Source organism: Chelonia mydas, chromosome 1, assembly GCF_015237465.2.
Source record: "Chelonia mydas isolate rCheMyd1 chromosome 1, rCheMyd1.pri.v2, whole genome shotgun sequence".
In the NCBI taxonomy this organism is placed as follows: Eukaryota; Metazoa; Chordata; order Testudines; family Cheloniidae; genus Chelonia; species Chelonia mydas.
Genome location: NC_057849.1, coordinates 240306424 through 240331999, shown reverse-complemented (window position 1 = coordinate 240331999; position 25576 = coordinate 240306424). Strand labels below are relative to the sequence as shown.

At 41.7% G+C, this 25576-nt stretch overlaps 1 protein-coding gene across 2 annotated transcripts in view; it reads right to left on the bottom strand.

Annotated features, from left to right (window-relative positions):
• The window catches only part of KDM5A (lysine demethylase 5A), an 83943-nt gene extending 61826 nt beyond the window's left edge, over positions 1–22117 (bottom strand). The window contains exons 1-9 of one of the 2 annotated variants that reach the window (XM_037878110.2): positions 21354–22117; positions 19034–19111; positions 17273–17395; positions 14664–14834; positions 14042–14176; positions 7351–7456; positions 5629–5717; positions 1948–2106; positions 714–833 (exon numbers count right to left, since the gene is read on the bottom strand). In XM_037878110.2, coding sequence (XP_037734038.1) covers positions 714–833; positions 1948–2106; positions 5629–5717; positions 7351–7456; positions 14042–14176; positions 14664–14834; positions 17273–17395; positions 19034–19111; positions 21354–21521 — 1149 coding nt within the window. In that variant the 5' untranslated portion in view covers positions 21522–22117. The remainder of the gene's footprint in view (positions 1–713; positions 834–1947; positions 2107–5628; positions 5718–7350; positions 7457–14041; positions 14177–14663; positions 14835–17272; positions 17396–19033; positions 19112–21353) is intronic. The other variant, XM_037878118.2, reaches the window with a different exon arrangement.
• Positions 22118–25576: the final 3459 nt, after the last annotated feature.

The following is a 25576-nucleotide window of genomic DNA, read 5'->3' as shown; positions in this document are numbered from 1 at the left end:
GAAAATGTGCATTAGCTGGTGGGGCGACTTAAGGGGGAGGACAGAGAAGGGGGTGGGTAAACACTTGACTTTGAGCCCAAGGCAGCTGGACTGCAGGATCCCACATCCCAAGGAGGGAGTGCCAGACAGGGAGTCTGCACCCCAGGAGTGTGCATGAGAGGTAAGAACTAGAATGAGTGTCTGGATGCTGCTCAAACCCAGTGGATATGGAAACATGTGCAATTCAAACACTGGTTCCAATACAGCAGTCTGGTGACCGTCCATGGAGGGGGTGAGGAGGACACTCGGCCAGGTGTGTAACGGGGGTCAAAAGACTTGAAGCATGCCTGAGTCAAAAGGATTAAATACAAAGTGAAGCTTGGGGAAGGGCTAGAGGAAGAACCCTGTGCTAACAAGGAAGAATATGTACATTACTTGGACTGTCTGGTTTGCTGAACCCTGAAAAAGGAAGGAATTTAATAGTTTGGCCAGAGTACTGTGCTGGGGTATAGGCCTAAGTCACCCATCCATCAGAAGGAAATAGCAGACGACCAGCAGAAAGAGGGGAAACTGAAGGAGACGTGACCAGATGCCAGAAAGCGAAACCATTTGTTTACATATTTCAAACTGACATTGTCCCTTTAAGTCAATCATGAGATGCCCATCAAAAACTCTGTCAGCTGATACTTCAGTGCCTTCCCCAGTAACAAATCCTGACAAATAGGGATACTTACGTGGACTGGCATGTTGAAGTAATCAGATTTGAAGTTATCCGCCATCTCTCCAAAGCTCTGGAGGGTGTACTCCCTGACAGCCTGCTCAAATCCAAAGGCCTCACGCGGTTTGTTACATTCCTAGGAGAGGCAATACAAATATTACTCCTACAGCTGATGACGAGCAGCCAGGCTCTTACTGGAGATCAGGGTCTAGGTCAGTATTCTTGGCTAATACAAAAGCAAAATACTGGTTTCAACTGCTTTCTGCATATGGGGCAGCTCCTACCACACAACTAACAGTTGGGCAGCCAAACTAACATGTTCAAGCCGACTGCTTCACCTGCGCTCCAAAAGGCAGAACAACAAGGGACAGCAAAGATACTTAGGCAGCCTTAAGCGAAAAGGGGATTATGTGAGATTCAGGCACTAAGACAAGCAGCTGTAGCAGAACTGCACTAGAGCAAAACTTAAGTCTTAGTAACGCAGTGTAATTGTAGCCACACCAGTCCCAGGATATTAGAGAGACAAGGTGGGCGAGGTAACCAACAGAAGCTGGTCCAATAAAAGAGGTTACCTCACCCACCGTGTCTTAGTAAGTCAGTAGCTGGTTTAGCGGTGGAGAAGATAAGCATATGTAGAGAGCGGGAGGAAGGGGTAAGAGGGTTTATTCGGATAACTGCTTTGGTATAATGGTCTTATGCTAATTGGTTAGTAACCTGAGTCGTCTGACATGCACAGATTCAGAGGAGTTTCTTTCACTGTCTTATCCACAGAGAGGGGGCAAATAGCAGCCTTGGTCACATCACAGGCTAGTCCACCTTGCCTATTTCCGCGATGCCCCTTTCAACATCAATAGAGCCCTCTGACAGCATTTATGTACACAGAGGTATATCTGAACATGCAAACATGTCACACAGCTGATGGCTAGTTACTTTTTAACAACACCCTCTGGTAACTCAAATTCAATCCCAGCTCTTACTATGCAGAGTTCAGCTGCCCAGAGAATTTTAAGCTTCCCCTGGCAGACGCTCTTGCTTCTTATGCTACCCAGCAGCTGTGTCTGCGGAACAAGGGGCCTCTGGAGACACAGTCACAGGTCACACCCTGACAATATCCCAAACGAAATATAAACCTACACATTCTGCTCCAAGGACAAGAGGAAGAAGACAGCACTTAAAGGGCTGAGCTACCATTGCAAATGGCTCTTCCTAACAACATGATTAGATGCAGAGAGCTTGAGTAGTTCTTGTACCTCAGCAACACATTTCGGGCATCTCCAGTCACCCTTGGGCACATCAGGCAAAGGGGGAATCAAGCAAAAAGTGTGGTAGCTATCATCACATCCATCACACAATAGCAGTTTGTCCTCATTGTTTCCCCGGCCACAAAACAAGCAAACATACAGATCAACCTGTGGAGAAAAAAAATTCAGTGTAATGTTATGATCAGTCTCCATTATCCAGATGCTGCCTTCCATAAGCTGCCTTGCTAGAGTCTTACTAGCTATACAACAGTACACAGTGCTGAAATCTGATACTTCGACATTAGGTAATCCTCTCCCTCCCACCACCTTACCCCACAAGAGAAGCACTGATAAACCTCCACTGAGCTCCTGCTTCCCAAGGCAGCCATACACCTGAGAATCTGAAAAAAACACAAGATGGTAGGGAGCTAGGGAATATCCATCTAGCTGAGCTACAGGGGGAGGAAGGGCATTATCAAGTATCTTCCAGATAGATAACTTGAACTCATTTACATTTACTTTAACTAGAAGAACTATTTTACATTAATTTTGAGAAGATGAAGATCCATCCTTGCCGCACCCTCAATATGAATGCTTTCCCCACTCTCTGAACCCCAACGATGACGGTTAATTCAAATTAGATCTCTGCACAGTACACTCTGCAAGAGCCCCTGTGGCTAGATCAAAAATAGGCACCGCATCAGTATCCACAGTACGAGTGAAATTATATCTGAAGCTGTTCTCAAATGCAGAGTCAAAAAGCAGACCAGCCCAGGAACAGAGAAACATTGCAAATTACAAGCTGAGAATCCAAAGGCAAAAGCTACATGCACCAGTGCTAACAATCCTTCCCCTTCATCTTTATTCTTCTTTGATTACACGAAGGTAAGGACTCCACGTAGCAAAGTAAAAGTGTAAGAACTCATGCTCCCGCAAACCACTTCCTCATTTACTGTCTGACCTGAAGAACTGTCTCAAAAACCAAGGAAATTACTGCACAATCAAGGTCACAAATTCCCTCCTGCTAGAGCTTGTCACAGAAATATAGCTCCAGGATCCGTAAAGATGAGTATATTTTAGGGAGAAAAATAGCTGAAGTCCCTAAAATGTTTGTTTTATAAAACTACTGAGCTGTGATACAATCGAAATACATTAGTCCGTTACTCACCTGCTGTATCTGAAGAATAATTTTACGTTTAATCAATTACTAGAACACTCAAATGTAATACATTACTTGATCCAAATTCCCCCATTATTCCAACAGACGAAAGACAACCCAGATTGTATCTTTTTATTATGTAGCCTAAAAAGCAAGACAGGATGACAGTAGTTTTAACTAAGTCAGGCTGTCACTACAACATCAAGTCTTTTAAGTGACTGAAACACAACAGGAATGTATCACGTAAGGCAAAGCCCTACTGATATTCCATCCTGTTTAAGAGAGGATGCACACCCTAGGTGTGCAAGCATGCAATGCTCCTTAAAATCTCATCATTTTCAATTACATATGCTTGATGGGAAATTTTCAAATGGTCAAAATTCTGCAAAAGTCCACCGTTTTCCAGATTTAGTGAAAACACTAGTCCTCATGGAAGATCACATCCAGGCCAAGTTTCAAACTTAAGCTATTTGTGTCCTAACAATGTCTATAAGTGTGGTGGGTTTTGTGTTTTGGTGTTTTATTTATTTTTTAAACACAGAGAAGGGGTGGGGTGAGGGGAGGAAAAATACACCATCTCAAACAAACTCAAGAAAACTGATATGGCAAGGCTCTTGATGGAAGGCATCAGCCAAACAGGTTACTTTCAGAAACAAAGTGTGTAGAAATAGGGGATTACAATTGAAACTGTTTTGCAACATTTACTATAGCAACTGCCACCAAGCAATACTATGATCCTACAGCACTGCCCTTTTTCCATCATCTTCAATACACACGTGCAACATTTTGTATTACAGCACAGTTAACGTGTGATTAAATATCAAAGCCATACTGTAAAGCAAACACACAAAAGCATATTTATGGTTGCTGTGGGACTCTCAAATAAATCTTGTGACTTTTGTGCAATTAAATCCTCAATGTTTCTGCATGTATGCATTTTTTGCACAGAATTACCATTTTATACAAAGGTAAAATAATAAATGGGTAGGGAAGGAGGACAACCAAAACTACAGTAGTATATTCTTCAGATGACAACTATAGACTGAAGTACAGGACATGTACATTTCAGAGACTTACTTCCTTGAAGGTCTCTCATACAACTACTATCCATACCCAAACAACATTCATTTATATTGGTTTTACAAGACCACAGCCAACACAATATAGCTGCAAGCTTCTGGTTTTATTGCTACCTTATTTGAACCCCACCCACAAGTGTGAGATAACACAAACAGGAATCAAAATCAGGTGTCCTTATAAGTGAAAACTGACTAGGTAAGATTTTATTGTAAAAATTCTTATGTAAAAAATGAAAATCACCAATAGCAGCCATTCCTGTCATGGAGAAACAGCAAGCCTAGAAATACCACGTACTCTCAGCAAGTAACTCATCTAAGTACTAAAGGGATCCAATGCTTTTAGTTTTGAAAGTGAGACAAGCTCAGGCCTATTCACACTGGTAACACCATCTGCTTCGAAGCACCTAGCTGCTGCTGCTTTAAATTGCAATTTATGACCCCCATAAATTAACTCAGAAGCCATTTCTTCATCTAAAAGATTTCATTTGAGTTTTTGTTAAAGGTCCCACAGACCTTCCTCGAACTGGGAATAACTAATGTTTCAAATAACCACAACAAGCTTTGGGAAGACTTTCTGAAGCTAAGGAAAAATAATGCATTCTGCATGCTCAGTATGCTGTTTTTGAAGTGTGCAGAACTTAATTTATTTAGACATGTTAGAAGTACTAATCCTTATTCAGAATTGTGTACACATATCAAGTATGACAGTTTAAATAACGCCATTTGAGTTATCCAATAAAATAAAAGAAACTATACGCTGTTTTTCCATGCTCAAGTATCAAACAGCTACACAGATTTTATTTCTTCCCTTTATTTTTCTCCCTGGTAGACTAACAAAAATGAGACGTTTCATCTCAAAAAAGCAGTTTTCAGTCCTGTTTTCAGTAATTTAAACCAGTGTTTCTCAAAGACCAGTCTGTGGACTGGCGCTGGTTCCAGATATTTCCCCGACATAGCTTAGGACAGCAGCAAGCCAGTCCCTTGTATCAAAAAGGTTGAGAAGCACTGGTTTAGACTATCTTAGATACTCATATGGTATCCATTACTGTGGTATATGAGCACTCACAATCTAATGTATTTTTTCTTATAATATCACTGAGGAAGGAGAGTACGGCTATTTCCATTTTACAGTTAGAGAACTGAAGCATAGAGACACAAACCAATTTGCCCAAGATCATACAGAACATCTGTGGCAGAGGAGAGAATTTAAGCTACATCTCCTGAGTCTCGGGCCAGCCTCTTCAGGATAGAATACCCTTCTTTTCTGATAAACTAAGGTAGAATCGCAACCTAAAATGGAATGTTTTTCCTGTGATTAATCCAAATTCTCACCATACAGCAGATAATCTAATATCTGTTACAGTGCCCTATTTTCCCAATGGCACAAATAAATCAAAAAGTAACCCAAGCTTCATTTCCTCATGTGCTCCAGAGCAAAGAAATCACACTTACGAAGTTGACAGAAATTGTCCCTTTGCGCTGCCTCATCTGCATGCCAAACGCTTCTGACTTGGTACCTTTGCGTCTTCGAGAGACCTCGTCTTGAAGTAAAATAAAGTCACATACATTTCATTAATATAGCATAAAGAAAGATCCAACATACAAGGATCATGTAGAGTCCAGCCTGGTACCCTGCCTTTGGCAGCAACCACTACTTAGTGCTGTAGAGAAAGCCAGAACTCTGATGTACCTGACCAGTTTACTCTTGGGAGAATTCTGCACCACTGCGGAATGCAGAATTTCACAGAATTGTTTCCCAAACAGAACTTCTGGCCGCCACTAGGGGTCGTTGGACCCTGCAGCGCCCAACTCGCAGTGAGCGGAGTGCCCAGCCTGGCAGGGCTTGAGGCTACACACTCTTGGATCCTGGGACAGGAGAGGACCTGAGAGACTCAGCCAGCTCTGGCAAAGGGCAAGGAAGGGCAGGGCTGCACCACACCATGTCCCCCGGCAGGACAGTAAAGAAGTTGGGGGGAGTAAAGAGGGTGCTGGTGTGTGAGCTGGGGGCTGCCCCACAGCTGAGCTCTGTGGGGTGTGGGGGGAAGAGGAGGAGAGGGGACCTGGTGTCCAGAGGCTGCCCCATGGCTGAGATCTGTGGGGAATGGGGGACTGGTGTCTGGGCCGGGGGCTGCCCCATGGGGAGGGGTGTATGGGTGTCTGAGCCGGAGGGTGCCCTGTGGCTGGGCTCTGAGGAGGAGTGAGGTGCCCTGTGACTCAGCTCTGGGTAGAAGAGGGTGTGGGTGTCTGGGCCAGGGGGTGCCCCGCAGCTGGGCTCTGGGAGTCCAGGTGTCTGGGCTCTGGAGGCCCCAAACAGCCCGCCTCCAGCACCTCCCAACTGGAACTGGGTTGTTGTAGGGGTTTTTTTTAACTCTCTACTCCTGGGAGAGTCTTTTTTGCTGTTGTCTGTATTGACGACATACTTGTTGACAGGTATTTTGAAACAAGTTACCAAAATAATTGAAACTGGAGTGATTATATTGTGTTATTTTGACAAATAAAATATGCAGAATTTTAAAATGTTGTGCGCACAATTTTTAGGCACAGAATTCCCCCAGAAGTAAACTGCCAGTTGTATCAAGCTGTATATGACCGGGGAAGGGAAAACCCTCCCTTGCTGATCTTTACAGGAGATCCAGGTATGTCATGAAACAAAGTGGATTACCCTTATAATTTGCAAAAAGAAAAGGAGTACTTGTGGCACCTTAGAGACTAACAAAATTATCTGAGCATAAGCTTTCGTGAGTTACAGCTCGCTTCATCGGATGCAGCTCACGAAAGCTTATGCTCAAATAAATCAGTTAGTCTCTAAGGTGCCACAAGTACTCCTTTTCTTTTTGCGAATACGGACTAACATGACTGCTACTTTGAAACCTTATAATTTGTGTGCTTATCTAGCATGACTGGTGTTTTTTCAAGTCCAGTAATTCTCAACTAGTACAGTATGGTTCCTAAATAAAGAAATATGACTATCAAATTAAGAGTCCAGCCAATGTGGTTAGCCACCATGAGTTCTGTCAACCTCCCCATGAATTAAATCCCAAAATATTTAACTTTTTCCCCGTCATAGTGGCTCATTTTTACCTCTTCCCACTTGTCTCCAGAGAGAGCAGCGAGGTTTGGTTCAAAAGATTGTTTCAGAGTCCTTCCCACAGGATAAAACAGAGGCTTAGTTACCTTCTTTATCCTTTGCTCCCAATGCCAGTCCCACCATCTTGGGTCCAGCTCCAAAGATCTGCAGCTTCTTCAGCTCGGTATTTCTACTCATCTCTCCTGCCTCTGCCTGAAAACAAGACCAGATCAGCACAACAGCATCAGCATTTACCTTCCAGGTCTCCACTACTCACTGTACACTTGTATCTCTACTCTTTTCCTCTCATTGCCCCATTCATGCTCACAATATCTGCTTTACCCATAGAAGATGGAAGGCCTGACTTTTCATCCCCAAACCCAGTATCCAAATGCAAGAATGGGAATGCAATGAAACACAGACTGGAACTTCCCTTCCAATTCTCCAAACAGATGTCTCCATGTTTAGCATTAAAAAGTTTTGTTACAAAGGTCAATCTATACAACAAGTTATCACGGAGGACTAGGTTTGACTTCTGGCAAAAACAATCAAACATCAATGCAACACTTTCCAAGTTACTATGGAACAGGAAAAGTTTGATATTAATAAATACATTATTTATGTGGCACCTTTCATCCGCTCCCTAGAGTGGGTGGATATATCCACAAACTATTAATGATGTTCACACTTCATAGGTCTTCTTGAATCCTTGTCTGGGCTTGGATTTTCAGATGCAGTAGCAGATTTACTATTCCCCACAGCCCCTACCTACACATGGTGCACTTCAAATCATATGAATTAAGCAATGGAAAATATTTATTAGGTCATCCAGGCCATCCCGCTGACAATGCAGGGATGTTCTCTTCTAATGTTTTGTCCCTTCTTGTCCATTCATTCACAGTCCTCCATAACTAACGGAGCCTCATTATTTTTGTATTACCATAGTGCCTAGGAGTCCTAGTCATGAACCCAGATTCCATTGTAATAGGTAATATAGGCTTATCCAACCTTGTTTTATTCCATCATTACCTCCACTCCACCAGAGATGAGAACTTCAATACATCTTCTGTCCACTTACTTCTCAAAAACTCTCACTTTATCCACAAGCTTTCTTTTATACTACTGCCTACCCTTGGAATGTCCTTCCTGAGCTGGTACACCAGGCAACTACCTTTTCTTCATTTAAGTCCCTCCTAAAGACCTGCTGCTCCTACAAAGCCTTCAAGCCAGTCAACTAAAACATTTTTAACCCATCATGCTGCCCACTAATGCTCACTGAGAAACTGCACTATCTTACTGATGTTAGCCTGCCCTTCCTTCTCCTGCTCCCCTTTACAAACTTATTACTCTTCTTGTATTACGTCTGAGATAAGTTTGTTAGCTCCTTGGGGGCATGAATCAGGTCTCTGCTGGTACTGCAAGGCACCTATCACAATCCTTGATGACGTCAAAAAAAAAAAAAAGCTTTCTGGTAAGCTGTGCTCAAAACTGAGTGAGAAACCCCATGTGCAATGACAATAATGCTATAAACAGAGAATATAATTTCCATGTATTCATGTCAAATTTTCATGTTTGTTCTTTTAGTTGGCTGCCAAAATGGACTGAAACACAAGTCTCATTTGCTAGTCACCATAGGGTTTTTTTGGTTTTTGTTTAGCACTAGTGCTGTCCAGATTTTTCCTCCAACTGGATTCTGTGTTTGGTCTCATTTTGTCACCCAGTATATTAACTTGCAACTTTCCATTCTGAATATCAGTTATTTTCTATTCATGTTCAAATATCCGTAGATCTGTGTTATGCCTCTGTTCCCACTGGTAATGGTAATGTTCCCACTCATAATTTAAAGGGACACTATCAACCTGTATTTTTAAAAACTGACTTTAAAATACAGTTTGATACAGCACTCTATTACTTACATTTTAAAGGGTATTTCTGTTCACCTCTTTACGTTCATAGAAATCTTTCTAGCAAGTGAAAAACTGACTGACATTGGACAATGGTGTAACTGATCTTGATGTCCATGAGAATGTACAAAGCATATAAACCAAAACATAGCAATAAAATATTTTAGTATACAGGTACACCATTCAGACAAATGTGATTTTTCAAGTCGGCGTCCCTTTAATTTTATGGGAACACTGTTTTCCCACTACTCCATATGATTAATGAAAACAGATAAAATGGGATTTATGAGAGATCCCAGTGGTATCAGATTACCTCCTTCCCCCAAACACAATGTTCTCATTAAATCTTCACTGTTTATTTACAGATTTTCACGCAATTTTTAGTCCATTTGCCTGTCGTAATCCCAATCCTTACTTTCGTTTGAAAAATTAACTTGACTATCATTCTTTACTAAAATCCAGACATTACATCTATCAAGTTCTCTTCTCACATTGCTTTTTGATAGAATTATAAAAATTAAATCAAGCTTTCCTGCCTTTTTTTTTTTTTTTAAATATAAACCATGTTTCTCAATTCTTAGTCCTTCTAATTTCGTTATACTTCTAAATAAACATATTTAAAAGGTAATGATTGGTAATGATTTAAAAGGTAATGAAAGGTAATGATTGCTTCACAATCTATAACCACTAATTCCTCTCATCAGGTAAATGGAACACCACATGTATCAAAAGCACAAGTTATGTAACCAGAAGGAAACCAACCAAAAAAATTCTATCTAATAAATGCCTATAGAACAAATAGCACTTGTTCACAAACAGACTAACCTATGAATATCAAAAACATTCAAGATTATTAAAACCCACACTTCATTTAGTGACACTTAAGGTTGCATCAAGACACCTCCCAACTCAAAATTGTGAAAGCATGGAATTAAAGGGATAGGATGGGAAAAGTCTCATGCCACTTTTACAGTGTAACGCGCTCCAACTTTCCATGAGGCTTTCACTTCCATCTCCAACAGATACCAAAAAGCCATATATCTCACAACTTCAAACTTGCACTCTAGCAAAAAAAAAAAAAAAAAATTAACAACCTCAGACACACTTGTATCAACAGTCACACAGTATACGTGCTTTCGAAGTTATTCTGCCTTAACAACGCGGTTTAATAAGCGCACAATGTTATTATTCCTAACTAGGGTTTATGACTGAGCATGCAATGAAGTAGACTTGTCATCACCATCTTTTTCCTCTAATATTTTAACAGATTTCTTTATTTACTCCATCGTCCCACAATTGCTAAACCGAAAAATCAAGAACACACTGTAACAGGATCCAATTATGGATTATCCAATTCCTCATCCTTTCAAGGGACATCATCAACTTGAAAAGTCACTTCTATGAGATATTTTTAACCTTCTATTATTATTATAACAAGTAGCACCTAAGATTATTATAACTGAGAACAAAACTTATTTTATTGCTTTGTGCATTCCCAACACTTTTTATATAGTAAGTTAAATTGTTTCTTTGAACAGTTTCCACCGCAATTATCTCCCACACTAACACAGAAATGTTTTCAAAATAGTCAAGTGTGATTGTCAAACCACAAAAATTGGTAAGGGAACTCAGGGCAGATGTGTTGCCAGCAACTTTTAACTCTTCTAAAAACTTCTCTAGATTTGAAGTTGTTGGTATCACTTTAATATAACATCTTTTAAAAGATTAAAGCAACATTGGCTTCTCTTTCCTTCCAGCACAATGATTTTTTAGAAATAAATTATCAGCAGTTCAGTAAGCTCATTAGTCAAATCCCTTAACAGCCAAGGATGCATCCTTATGGCTTATTTGTCTTTACTCCATATTTTCCAGTATTCCTAATCTGCTCTTTATTTTTAAACAGGATTTCCCTTAAAACTGTTAAGAAAAATGTATCTAAGCCATTTTTCAGTTATTAATATCACTCCTCATCTAAAAGAAAAGGAGTACTTGTGGCACCTTAGAGACTAACACATTTATTTGAGCATAAGCTTTCATGTAGCTCACGAAAGCTTATGCTCAAATAAACTGATTAGTCTCTAAGGTGCCACAAGTACTCCTTTTCTTTTTGCGAATACAGACTAACACGGCTACTACTCTGAAACGCCTCATCTAATAAGTGACCTGCTTTCCAACATTTGTAAAGTCATCCTTATTTTCTAGTGTTCATCTTTTTTAGTTTTCTTCCTTTCCTGGCACCCCTTTACTAAGTTATTGCTTGCCTTCCCCACCATTCCCATTTACAAGAGTTTTATTTTGGGGTAATGGGAAAAAGAATAGGACTGGTTAAAACAGATCTTTGGTTTTGGAAAGACTTCTCAATATTCCTCTTCTTGTTCTTTCAGTTATTTTTCAGAGGGTTTGTAGCCAGTTGTGGTTTAATTATAGAATCTAAAGATTCCCGACCTTCTTTTACAATGGAGAATTTTAATATATCCTTCTCTCGCATCTCTATTACATTTCTTAAAATCTGGCTTTCCTGAAATCTAGTACCTTTGTTTCACAAATGCAGCAGTACCATACTTAATTCAAGTAACTTGCAGTCACTAGTTCCAAACTGTTGCTATTCTCATTCTTAGCTAATTGATCTGTAAAGTAATAGGTCCACAGTACTTTCTCTACTTTTTAAAATGTAATATTGCCTCCCACTTAGAAACTCTTCTCAGATACAGAGATCACCACAGTTAGCCATAACTGTTACCTTCAGTTGGATTACTGGCAACATACTCTACATAAGTAATCTTCATCTGATGCAGAATACAGGAGCATGTTTATCTGATGGATATTCACATCTGAGGCATATTAGACATGTGGGTTCTAGAGGCTCCCCAGCTGGTTTAGATACAAATCAAGGTGTTCACTTTAATCTACAAAGGGCTAGGTGGGTTGGATTCCTGTCTATAGTAAAGACTGCTTCTCTCCGTAAGCACCTGCCCTGCAACTGAACCTGGAACATTTTGCAAACTGTCCCTAGATTTGCAGTCATGCTATTTGCGGGTGGCAGCAGGGCATTCTCAACAGGAGAATAAGTGACATGTCTCTGCTTTGAATTCAGTTCCCCAGTAAGTCCAACAAGTTTATTAGATCTTCTGAATGTATCAAAAATATTTAGGCTTTTCCTGATTAAGTGAAGTGAGTGAGCTGAGTTTCTCAGGAATTGGAGAATTCATTTCTTTTGTTAAGTGCTAAAATAATTGAAAGCATGCTTAGATTTTATAAGTCATTTTTGTATATGTTAACAATAAAGAGCTTTGCAGACTATATGTGTGAAGATAACTCACCCACCAATGAAATGCAGCAGCTGTTCTGTACCAGGAACACTATGAACAGTTTTTAGAAGGGAGAGTGAGGAATACCATTGTTTTACTGAAACTACTGAAAGCAGTCTTGTAAAAAGAGCGATGAGATCTTAATGATGTAGGGTCTCTTATATCTCATCTGAAAAAGACACAATAGCACAGTGCCCCCTAGACAATGGCTCAATACCAACTCAGAAGAGTTCCACATACTTAGTGAGGAGCAGCAGTTCCTGTAGCATGCTGGATTTTTCTTGGGTGGGTATCTCCCATCCATGTACTGACCATACCCAAGACAACACAGTTTGAGAGATCTCACATGATCACAGCCTAGGACTACTGATATGATGTTTTTGTATATGGTTACATCATACAAATAAATGTAGTAAGTCTGCCAAAAAGTGAGATCAGATAAAAGACAACCCTGTCTAAATGAACCATAATCTAAGAGAAACAAAACATACTATTTACTAAAGCTGAGGGATACTCAGCAAAAGTGAAGGGAAGCCCGAGTGGCATGAGATGTGCACTTTGGAAAAAGACACGTTTTTGATAGCATTAGATATGGAAAAGAAATTTCAGTGTGCTTAAAATACGTCCAGAATGGCATGGTGCAAATAGTAAAAAAAGATTAAATTAAAACCCAGCTTTCAGCCACGTCCCACTGACTGGCCAGCAAGAAGCCACTAGAACGTGCCACATGGACCCAGTCCAAAAACTTTCAGAGATTCTCTTTTTATAATGAGCACGTTATTTTATCAGAAACAGAGATGGCCTGCTTAAACAAGACTGCAGGGAAAGAAACAAAGAGAGGGAAAATCAGGCCAAGACTTCAAGGTCTTTTTTGATGTACCGACATGTAAAACGATGCTGTTTCAGTTTGAAGGGAAAGTTACTGGTGGTCCTTGTGGAATTTCAATATTGCCTAGTAAAATATCAGATGTTGCTGTAGCAATAATAGCCTTAACCCACACAAAAGAGACTGCTTATTTTCAGGAGAAAAGCTGTGGAACGGGAACAGATTTCCCAGCCATCACTCTGCATTTTCCCTCCCCACTGCAAGCTCTTCACAAAAAACTGTCAGTCAATCTTGTGATAATTGGTCCCATTTCCACAGTTTTCCACTGCCTGTAATGCCTTGTCTGCACACAAGCTTACATCTGCTTAAATAAAGGCGAGTCTAAAAACAAAGTTTAGTTAAATGGATGCAAGCCCCACGTCGACACACTTTTATATCAGTTTACAACTAGCTTATATCCGTTTAGTTTGCATTGGTGCATTCACTGATGCAAACAAACACAACATAAGCCAGTTGAAAATATGAAAATAGTTTAACTATATCTGTTTACAAAAGCAAACTTTAGTTAAGTTGATATGATTTCTGTGAATAGACCAGGCCTAAGAGATACATATCTCTGGAGTTTAAAAAAAGGACTGCTTCCTCGTGGCACATTTGCGTGGGCTCCCACCGGCCAGACAAAGGCTGTTGCGCTCAGTGCTATTGCACTGGTGCAAAGAATAAATGCACTCTGTCTGTAGTGGCCAAGTAATGTGGGTACCTGGGATTTGATGCGTCTGGTTCTCTTCAGCACAACGTTCATTCTTGTGCCCTGCTTTGGGGAAGCCTGGGCATCAGAGCCGAGGTCCTCTGCCTCCACTTTTTCCTTAAGGTCCAAGTTTGGCTTTTGGATGCCCTAAAGGATCAGAGCACAGAAGGACACTGGGTTGATTGATCAGGGGATCAGACTCTCTACGGTCTGTGAATCATCCTGTTTGTTGAGGAATAGGGCTACTGGTGAAGTCATACTGCAGTAGACATGCCATTTGGACAAGAGATAAATCACTGCATGCAGCCTGAAATAAGAAGACTGAATCTTGACAGCTTCCTAACAAAGAGTAATAAAGACACCTTCCCAAACAGGTACATCACTCTTTGCCCTGTATCCCATTCCTGACAAAACTGATCCCTCACCTATCAAAGAAACCTAAAAGTATAATCACTACTCCAGATCACAATGCAACTTTTAATTCTATTTTTCCAAATGTGAACAGGTGCTGGTTTGATGAAAGTAGTTTCTGCTTTCTGGAGCACAGAGCCACACGTGACAGTTTAGTATACAGCAATAAACTGATGCAGTTTGGGTCCCATCTTTCTATCATGGAAGGGAACAAGTCTCTCACCATAAGGGTAACCCCAGACTGGAAGAGTTCATAGGGGTACAGTATCCGTTCATAGTGAGACTTCAGCAGTGATCCAGTGCCTTTTCCTGGCAGGTAGCCTAGTCGACTAGCCACTTTGGACCATTTCTTCTCTTTAGTGACCACCTCAAAGCCTCCTTTGCTGGCAACAATCTGAAACAAAACATTTTTTTAGAAACTTTTTTAAGGAAGTTTGCGTTCTTCCAACCATTCTGTATGAACCATACATGACTATACAAACCAAACCTTCAAAGGTTCCGTGAAACTCAGAGATCCATAGTTATGATATGGAGATTTTTTCCTGCAGGGGCAGTACTTTAACAAACACATACATGTCTCGGTCACCTGATGCTTTTATTACAGCTCCATTGCTCAGAAATTAATAAAAAGTGTATACTGTGCCAGGCAGAAAGAGACAAACAAGCAGCACTTCTCCGACGTGTTGGAAAGAATACAAATCCACTGTCAGAACAAAATAAAAAAAGTCAGTTCTCATCAGATGTGCAGTCTGATGAAAAACACAAGAGTCTGGCCAGAAGCGGAGTCAATTCTAATAGACCCAATATAGAAGGAAGCACTGAAGCTCAGGACTCCAGAATTACAAAATTCTCAAGAGAGAACCCTGGATGAAACAGAAACTACTGTCAGAAGTGGAGACACTGACTTCACCTTCCAACTAGATCAGTACTGCTGCACCAATACTATTTCAATAGCCATTGAGTCTATCAGTTCACATACAAAGTCCTCTTTGACTACATATGACTAATTTATTTAACCTGAAAAACAGTCCATTTGTCTCCAAATGAAGGTCACAGGAGCTGCTTCCTCTGAACACTGACCACATTTCTACTCTCTCCCCACCCTTTTAAGGGTCACCGAGAAACAGTTTAAAACAAAAATAGACATATCCTGGTTTCATTTACATTTTGTAAAGATTCTTAACATTTCTACACCTCTTCAGTTTGGTGGTAAACTTCTTCCCTCCTCAAAGAGCCCAAGTTATATGCCTAGCTCTGCAGGGACTGATGGAAACGCAGACACCAAAGCATAATTACTGCAGTGGAACTAAAAAGTGAAAACATTATCAATTTAGCTTCTAAACTGAGTGAAGTGCAAAAGTGTAAAAGCCTAAGTGAAAAGTCATTTAGATTTTAAGTAGTCAGTTTTTATAATCGTTAACACAAGTAACAATTAAAATCTCACTTTCCTCTATTTCCTTTGTTTTTTCACATTACAAGGTATTCTCCAGTTCAGTTTTAAAAGTAATTAGAGAATCCATTATGTAAAGCTATGATTACACCTTAGCTTAGAATAACTAAGCTTTATGGAGTGCCCATAATGAGTGAATGAAGCTGTGACTCACTCTATAAGATGAGCAACATAGTGAAAGCAACCAAAGTTTATACCCACCCATTCTGAACAATAATGGCCAATTACCTAGATACTAACAAAATAAAAAATCTTTGCAGTGAGTTTCCACTAAACAAAGCAAGTAATTTGTGCTATCAACTAGTTAGACAACTAAAGTATTAACTCATACAGAACTGAGGTCCCTGCTCTAATTCATGGCAGTATCCCAAATATCATTCCCATTGGCATTATGCAAAGACTATTGTATCATTTCCTAACAAACCATGGCAGACATGGAAATAAACCTTCAATACTTTCCAAAGACAGTTAAGCATAGACATAGACAGCCTTATGGGCAATGTGTATGAAAAACAAATTCTTCTAAAGCATACTCTTTTAAAGCAATGTACCCTACTCAAGGGTGCCAGAACTAGGAATGCAGCAGCACCCCCAGCTTGAAGTAGTTTTGTTTACAAGTATACAGGGTTTACAAGTTTTGTTCAATGGCTTTCAGCATCCTCACTCTACAAATTGTTCCAACACCACTTACTCTACTGCACACTCTACAAATTTCCACTCACCTGAGACAAGTACATTGTGATGAGTAAGTGGAAACTGGCTTTGATCTAGCAGTGCTAGTACCACCACACATTCGTAGGCCTAATCTACACTAAAAAAGGTTTGCTGCTACAGCTATATAAGCAAAACCCTTCTTGTACAGATGCAGTTTATATCAGCAAAATACTAGTTTAGCAGCTAAACTGGAAAAAGGCACTCTTATTCCAAAGTATCTCACATGGGGGCTTATACCAACATAGCTGTTCTAGGCTCTCCTTCCCACTCAGGGCTGGCACCTATTGTGCTGTCACACACTGCCCCCTACGAAATAATTATTCCAGAGTAGCTATTTTGGTAAATTTCCAAGTGTAGACATGACCTTAGTCTTGCAAAGAGCTCTACACTCTTACAGCTCTGCCCTACAATGTGTAGAGAGCAGCAAAGAAGAACTGGCCAGTAAAGTTACTGGTTAATTTTCCAGGACTTTCATATTGCATACTGAGCCAAACACACAAATGTAATTGTTATCTGTACTTGTAATTGTCTGCCATTTCCTTGTAATCATTCCGATTTCAAATATTTTAAGTATCTCCTTGTTTTCATGGTATATCCAGTGCAAAATTTGCACAAAACCGCTACCATCACCCCAGGTAGTCCCTGCTTCCCCGAAGAATCTTACTCACCTTGCTCAGAGAATACAGATCCAAGATTTTTCTCTCCACCACAGGAATTTTTAAAGTGGAACCTTGAAGTTCCCAAAATTTTGCTAACTGATCCAAGAAGTCCAGTTTCACTCTGGTCATTGCCTATAATCACAACAAGAATACAGATGGGTCTGAACCTAGTCAGACATGAAAGAAATGCCTAGAATCAAGACAGAAATGAATCAAAGGAAACACTATTTACATGTTTATAATGTAACTACGAATGTGACAATTTACTATTCATTTTCCCTGTAAAACAACTGGAGGCAGAAATGTCAATAATGAAGAAAACCTTCATAAACTTTTGTTTTAAACTTTGCACTCTTGTGGATAACTTATGAGCCAATTTCCTACCCAGAAAAATTTTCTTTTTAAAGCCAAGATGTAAACTCATGAAAAAAACCAAACATACATACATTCTAGGCAGGAATGTAAGATCATCTATTATTTGTTAATATTACAAAAATTTTAGGAACAGCAAACCTACTACATGCCTTGGACTATGCAAGGTCTCCTGGAGCATTTTTGGAGTGCTCAGTGGTTCTTGTTGCACAAGGAGACGCACTCACAAACCAAGAGACAAATAAGGCTAGATTCACAAAAGAATTTGAGCATGGTGATGCTCAGCATCACCTCGCCTAACTTTCAGGTGTCTAGAAAATCACTGGGATTCACAAAGCCTGGGTTAGATACTCAGACTTCCCATACAACAAGTACGTACAGAAGAATGCCATTCTGGGTCAGTGGTCCACTTACCCCAGCACCATCTTCCAATAATGGCCAGTGCCAGATGCTTCAAAGGGAATGAACAGAACAGGGCAATTATCAAGTGATCCATCCTCTGTCAAGCAGTCCCAGCATCTGGCAGTGAGAGGCTTAAATATGGAGGAATATAGGCACTTCAGAACAGTATTCACAAAAGTGAACACTGAGTGGCTCCTTGCCCAAGCTAGCCAATGGGAGATGCCCAGATGAGTGGTGTGTCCTCAGCCCTGCCACTCTCCAGGAGTTCAACACCTAATTCCAGCTACAGGGAGGCACCTCAATTTGTTTAGGATTCTCAGCTGCAAACACTCTTTTGGCATTAGGCACCTACATTGTTTTTTGGTTGGTATTTTTTTGCAAGCAGCTGGGGGGGTGGGGGGGGGGAATATCCTATAGGCCAGTGGTTAGGGCACATAGCTGAGAGGTGGCCAATCCCTGTTCAAATCCCTTCTCCCACTCACATGGTGGGAGGACTTGAACTGGGGGTATCCCACATCCCTGGTGAGTACTCTAACCATCTGGCTAGACCAATAAAATGAACTATTAGTGGTGGGGTTTTTGCTGGTTTTTTGTTTTAAAGATTTAAGAGATATTATCAAAGTGGTTAAAAATTAGGCAATTTGGGGATTAAGAACAGCAGTAAATACCTTATGAAAAAAACAGCGGGGAGTTCTGAGGGCTAAACACTAGCTACTCTTACTACACAACATGGTCCTTGGCATTCATTTTAGATGTTTTCAGCCTAGGATAAAAAACTTCTTGTGATTATTTTGAATAATAAAATAAAAACCAGATCTCGAAGTCTGAGAGTTACTTTATCCAAACTCTGCTAGTGCCAATTATAAGCACTCATGTGGTCTGTGGGATATTAAAGTCTACCAATCCAGAAACCAGTCAAGATGCAAAACTCAAGCAAGGAGACCTATATTGCTTTGTGTGCGAATATAGAATTATGCCAATGGTGCAAAAGCTCACCTCCAGTTCATTCAAGCGCTGGACTCGTGGGGTAAAACGAAAACTTTGTACTTCACATGCAAATGGAGGCTGCCAGTCCTAAACAGAGAGAGAGAGAGACAGACAGACAGATTTTACTGTGTCTGATATAAGGATTGTATCATAACTTCTCCCACAAATGCAAAAAAGTCTCCTGAGAATTTCAAAACTGTGCAAATCGTCAGCTGATCACAGAAAGAGCAAATCAAGGATTTTTAGTATTCTAATCTGTCTGAGAATTTTCCATTTTAGAAAAGCACAACAACTTCATAATTAATGAGCTTCTCCCAATATTTGAGTTAGGAGTAAGGAAAAGCTATTAAGTTGCCTCAATACGGAGCCCATGAAAGTAGAAATATAAACTATATCATAGCTTAAAATATTTAGATTGATATTATCTTAGACTGAGTTAGAACATAGTGGAGGCTTTCAAGGACAGAACCATATGGTAGGGCTACCACTTTGTAGGACTTTTTAAAAAAGGTCTGTAAACCCTGGCTATTTCAAAGTTTAACTAATAAAAGCAACTAACTTCAAATAAACTACAGTGCTTGAGGTAGGGATGTTGGCACATATGAACGTGAAGGGAGCTAGACATGTAATAAAGATGAGAATACGACAGTCAGAAATTTAACCCTCATAAATGGGATCTTAGAGCATCACAGGCCAAAAAAGTCAAACGGGCAGAAAAAAAAAAAACACAGTGCAACCCAACTTTGTTACTCAAATTTGGTGTTAACTTCCAAGGAAGCACAATACATTTTCTAGTACTTTAAGAAACATTTAAGAAATTATACAGCATATCTACAATAAAATGAGAAGATATTCACAACTTAAAATATGCACAACATAAAATATGCACAACTTCAAGTAACAGAGAGGAATAATGAATAAGTAAGCTGAACGTAAAGTGTTCCATCTAATCATTACTGAAGACTTTAAACTGAACCTGACGGTTCAATTTGAAGATCACTGCAATGCAACCTGCTAATCAATCATACAAGGCCAAAACCAAGAGTTCAACTGCAAAGAAATCACAAGATGTTTTACTGGACAGAATCTTGACCGGTTTCTTCAAATCTCCTGGATTCCACAATCAAGCCAAAGGACTCTGCTTAGTTTAGAAAGGGTAACTCCCTGGAAGTCAAGCTTTCACCATGTCACAAAGCCAACTAAGCAGATTCCAGCAAATCACAGAGAACAGAAGGAAAAAGCTTGAGGAACACAAAATGTAAGCAATAGCTTCTGCCACTATTAAGTTCACTGCTACACCAGCTCTGTGGGTTCTCCTCTCCTTCCTCCCTCAACCCTTTTAATCTTTTTATTTTTGCTACTCTATTTTAAAGTTGATTTATTCTTGTCTGCACTTAAGAACTGCGTTGTAATGTGAAATTGTTCCAAGTAGATTCTACTGAGAAGCTGCTGCTGCTGCATTTACCAGAAGCCTCTACAGGGCAAACTGTCATAAAATAATGCTGCAAGTATAATCTGGCCACTCTGACCTAGTTTTTAGGCTTTTATTTTTTAAACTACAATACACAAATACCAAATTTCCTGTCTGCAAACAGATCACTGATAGTTCTAATGATAATTACAAAAATATGTTTATACACAGTAGTATCTTAGAATGGAAAATCCTTCTTCCCCCTAAAGAATAAACTACAGTTTTCACGTGAGCCATCTTTGCAAGTTTAAGATCCAAACAAATGATGTAACAGAGCTCAGTGAAGTTTCTGACATCAGCAATGAGAACAAGTATTCACCAGTATTAATGCATCCATGGACTTATCACAACCCTGTTTCTGAGGCTCAAAAAAAATACACAGAAACTGTGTGTCCCTGACACAGACACCATGGTTTACTGATCTGCTACCCGAAAGGCGGTAGAGGCGGAAGGGCTTTAAACCCCAGCCATGTTTTTTTTTCCGGGGGAGGGGAGAACGTTACTTCATCTGCTTTTTACATCGCACACAGCGGCGAAAGGAGCTCCCAAGTATCACCTGTGGGGTGGTCAGGCACCCACAGGCCAGCTTCGCCCAGGCGGCAGTGCAAATGCCGGAGCGTCCGTGGCTGCTCCCGCCCTCAGGAAGCCGGAGAACCGGGAGCCGCCTCCGGAGGCTGAGCAAAGCCCCGGGGCCGCGGGGAGGTGCCCTCGGGGCCGCGGGGAGGTGCCCTCGGGGCCTATCACACCCACTAGGGAGAGATCCTAGGAAACGGGACCCCTGAGGGCCCGGCTCCCCCCCGGGGTCACCTCAAGCCCCTTCTACTCGTGGGCGTGACCAGTCCCCCCTCCGCCCGGTACCTTGGGGGGCCGGATCTTGCAGATGCCGGTTTTCTCAGCCAGGCCGCGGATCCGGCCGATGAAGCCGAGCGGGTCGCTGAACTCCTCCCAGCTGGGCTCGAATACTGGGCACTCGGGCGGGGGCACGAACTCCGCCGCGTAGCGCGACCCGCCGCCGCCCCCCGACATGGCGGCGCTGGGGAGGGGGGGCGGTGGGCACCGGCGCCGCAGGAACAGGCGGGGGCTACGGGCTCCTTCTCCTCCGCTACCGGGGCCGGGTCACAGCCGGGGCCAGCCGGGCCGGGGGCTGAGCCGCATCCTACGGGCCCCGGCTGCAGCCGGGCAGGAAGCTGGAGGGGGGGCCCAGTCTCGCTAGCCAGGCCGGGGTCTCAGGTACCCGCCGCGGCGACGCCTCCTCCCGTTTGTTTTTGTTTCCCCTTCGGGGGAGGGGGAATTTTTTCCCCCCTCCTCCTCTGACTCTGGCTCGGCCGGAAGTTACGTGTACTGAGAAAATCCCTCCGCCGGAAGTGAAGGACACGGTATCCCTCCGCCTACAACCCGGTAAAGAGTCCCTGACCCCCGCAGGACGCTCGGAACCTCCCGCCTCGCACCCTTGCCCGGGGGTAGCGATCCGGACACACCCCCGCTCTAGAGTCCGCTCTCTGCCCTTGAGACCGGCCACGGCGGCAGCCGCATCCACTTCCGGCGCGGAGGAATGTGTGAAGAGATGGCAGGATTCCCTTCCGGTGGCGACATTCCATTTCCCCCATTGTCTGGGCGAATGCAAGGGAGCGACTTGACCTGTCTCCTCCCCCCCCCCCACCGCCGCCTCACCTCCACAGAGCCCCTCCCTTCTAGTACCGCCCAGAGCCCAGCCCCGGACTCGCCTCTTACCGTCCCCCCCCACCCCCCCGCTCGCTCACCTCAGTCCCAGGGCCCCTTCTCCTCGCGCCAGAGTGTGGCCGGTCGGGCTGAGAGGGGGCCCGCGCCCCCCAGGCTGGTTGAAAACAGAGTTGCCTCCAGGGTTGCCAACCCTCCAGGATTGTCCTGGAGTCTGCAGGAATAAAAGATTATATCATGTGATGGAACCTGCAGGGATACGTCCAACCTAAACTGGCAACTGTAGTTGCCTCCTGCCCCCAATAGTAATTTCTCTGCTCAGATTTTTACCTTCTCTTGCTCCTTGGGATTATCCCATGATGATTGTACTGATCCAAAATGGAGCCTGAAGTCTCAGTGGTGTTCTAGGCACCTTTCGGTTTTGCAAGGTGGGGGGTGAGGTCCACTTGGTGCTGCTTGACTCTTGAGTGTCTTATACTGTGCCTCTTACCAAAGGTATCCAAGTAGTTCCCACTTATACGTTATTCTTAGCTATAAGCTAAAGAGTATTGGCTAGGGGAAGAAAAGTCAAGACTGTGGATTCAAGTTCCAGCTTTGCCCAGGGTGACAGGGAGCTAGCAGCAGGTCGCCCTCCCTGTGACTCAGTTTACCCATCTATAAAATGGGTATAAACAAATGCAACTGCGGAAATGTTGGAAGAAGGAGACATGCATCAGGGCCCTAGTTGTGCCCTGGGTGGTTGATACTTCCCACCACCCAACACAGATGTAATGAGGTTGAGTGTCCATATAAGAGAAATTAAAACTAATACTTATTCCTTAAAAATCATTCTTTAATGATTTTCAGCTATAAAGACAGCACAGACAAAATAAAAAAAGAAAGAGTAAAGACCAGCACTGAATAAGGATTAATATAAATGGCAAGTTATACTGAAGACAAGCACAAGTACATGTAAAGTTGATATTCATCAAGTAGCTAATGAACAACTTCACATGCACTCGCTGAAGACAAGCATAAGTATGTGTAAAATTATTATTCACCAGTCACTTACCACTATTTTTAACACTACAGTATCGATACAACTAAGATTAATTTAGCTTGAGCAACCAGACTTCTTTACTCCATAATCTTACCCTGCATTCGTCCGAAAATACGTTACCCTTCAGTCGGCCGTTTTTTGCATTGGCCAGGTACAGACAGTCGAGAAGTGCACGTCCCTTCGGTTCAGGGGGTGTGGGTCAGATTTAAAAACACACACTTAGTCCTGTGCCTTTATACTTTTTATCTTATCTGGCGGCCGTGTTTTTAAAACAGACCAACCAATCAGGGTGGGCCAAATTGTCAGTGTGGTTAGCATAGTCGCTTTAATTGTAGAAGTTATGCTTACTTATTTTCTTGTAGCCAATTGTCTTAAATGTGGTTAATGCGGGTTTGATAAGTTATGTCATGGGGGCATACCTGATCTTTACTACATAGGTGTCCGCAGAACATGTTATCTGGTTGGAGCACATTCGGACCACACGTTTTAGTTTAATTTTGCAATGCTTGCTTTTTGGAGCATCTGGAAGTTTGAGGCCTAACATTGGTAATACCTTTGTTCATTGCAAGCTTGACAATACTTTTGTTCAAATTAATCACATCCCCCCGAGGCCTAAACTTCCAGCTTAGCAAAAACAACATTTATATGAGTATATTCCTTTATAAGGGGGCAAATAGCGAATGCAGGCAAACATTAAAGCCCCAGAAATAACTATGGTAAAACACACTAAGAATTCCAGAAGAATGTGTGGGCCCCACTGCTCCACAATATGTAACAATTTTTTAGGGATTCCAATTACCTGGTGGGCCGTTTTTTTTTTAACATCTTGCCGGATTATGCAGACAAATCTTTCTATTTTTTTTAACCATGGGATTATTATCGTATCCTTAGATTGATTAGAGGGAGGAATTACCAGGGTAAGCTTCTGGTAACGTTCCTGTGGGACATTAAGAATTGCGGACATAACATTGCCTAGCCGAATTATTGCTAAGTCAATTTTAGAGAATTTTTGGACAATTTCCTCTGATTTGGACACCCACAGGGGGGTAGGCAGGTGCACCTGGAGCTTAACAGAATTAAGTGTACCGTGAATCCATGTAGAATTGATGACAGTGCGCAATTGGAAATGATAACAGTAAGACCGAATGACGCAAGCTATACTTTCGGTTGGCCAAAATACGACCGACTGACTGCGCATTGAGCATGTGATTGATAACAATAAGAATGATGTTTTAGTGAATTTTTGAGGAATACCTACACAGCTATTTGCTATTATTGCTTCCTTAGAATATGTGTTATTGATTAAGGATTTTTTAAGGTAGAGCCATTCCTCGCACATCAGACACTTTACTTGAGCATTACAATGTTTTTTAACACTCACGGGGCCACAAATGGCCCCGAATAAAGGCCCTTTCCTATAATCTTTTTCCCAAGCAGAAGCATTTTTACAAGGGTTTGACTTACTAACAGCAATTGACAAAACAAGATCAATACTTTGAAAAAGAAGAGTCTGTTCACGAAGGCTATCCTGGAGTGCCTGGTTCTGAAGAGAGTCTTTCTCCTATTGCTGGTGATTTATTTTGTTTTGCTGCTGGACTACTGCTTGGACTACTGACTGACATTTACACTGATGTCCTTTCAAAGGCAGGAGCTTGAGCTTCTGATGTCAGTTCTACTAATGGAAGAACCAGATTGTTAAATTTCCTATGAAGATATTTTCGGTTCCGGGAACAGAAATAGTGTTTAAGAAGACAACAAACTACTCCAACAAAAAACAAAGGCCAGAAAAAATCCAGGCAACAATGACTCCTGGATTGGACCCTAAACTTATTTAGCTAATCATCAAATACCACAGGGGGAAATAAAACCTTACAATTGTGGACCAGCCACGGAATTTTACAATTTTAAAACTTACTAATAGTGCAAGACAGAATTTATAACACTTGGGGAGAAAGTAAATTCACAGTGACAAGATTAACCCCAGCACAAGACAATTTCTGTAACTTGTGCTGACAGTGACGCTATCACTGTAGATCAAAGGGATGGCACAATGGCCTATGACACTGAGGGAATGGGATCCTTCTTAAGGGAATAGCAGCAAGAAGGTAAGATTATGGCAGCAAAAAGGTGCCATTAGGTAGAAATTGGAAGGTAGGAACACAAAAGGTTCGCTAACTGTGACCTGAGAGTCTAAAACCGGTAATTCGACAACGAAAAGGGACACTGGCAGGTATAACCATATGTCTGGGAACATTGACTCCTGGCTTTTGCATTCCTTTAATATATTATGCCATGGTGTCTTTTGGGATCAAGTCCCAAGGCCGAATTTTAAAATCCGAACCACGTCCCTTTATTAGCTAGTGTG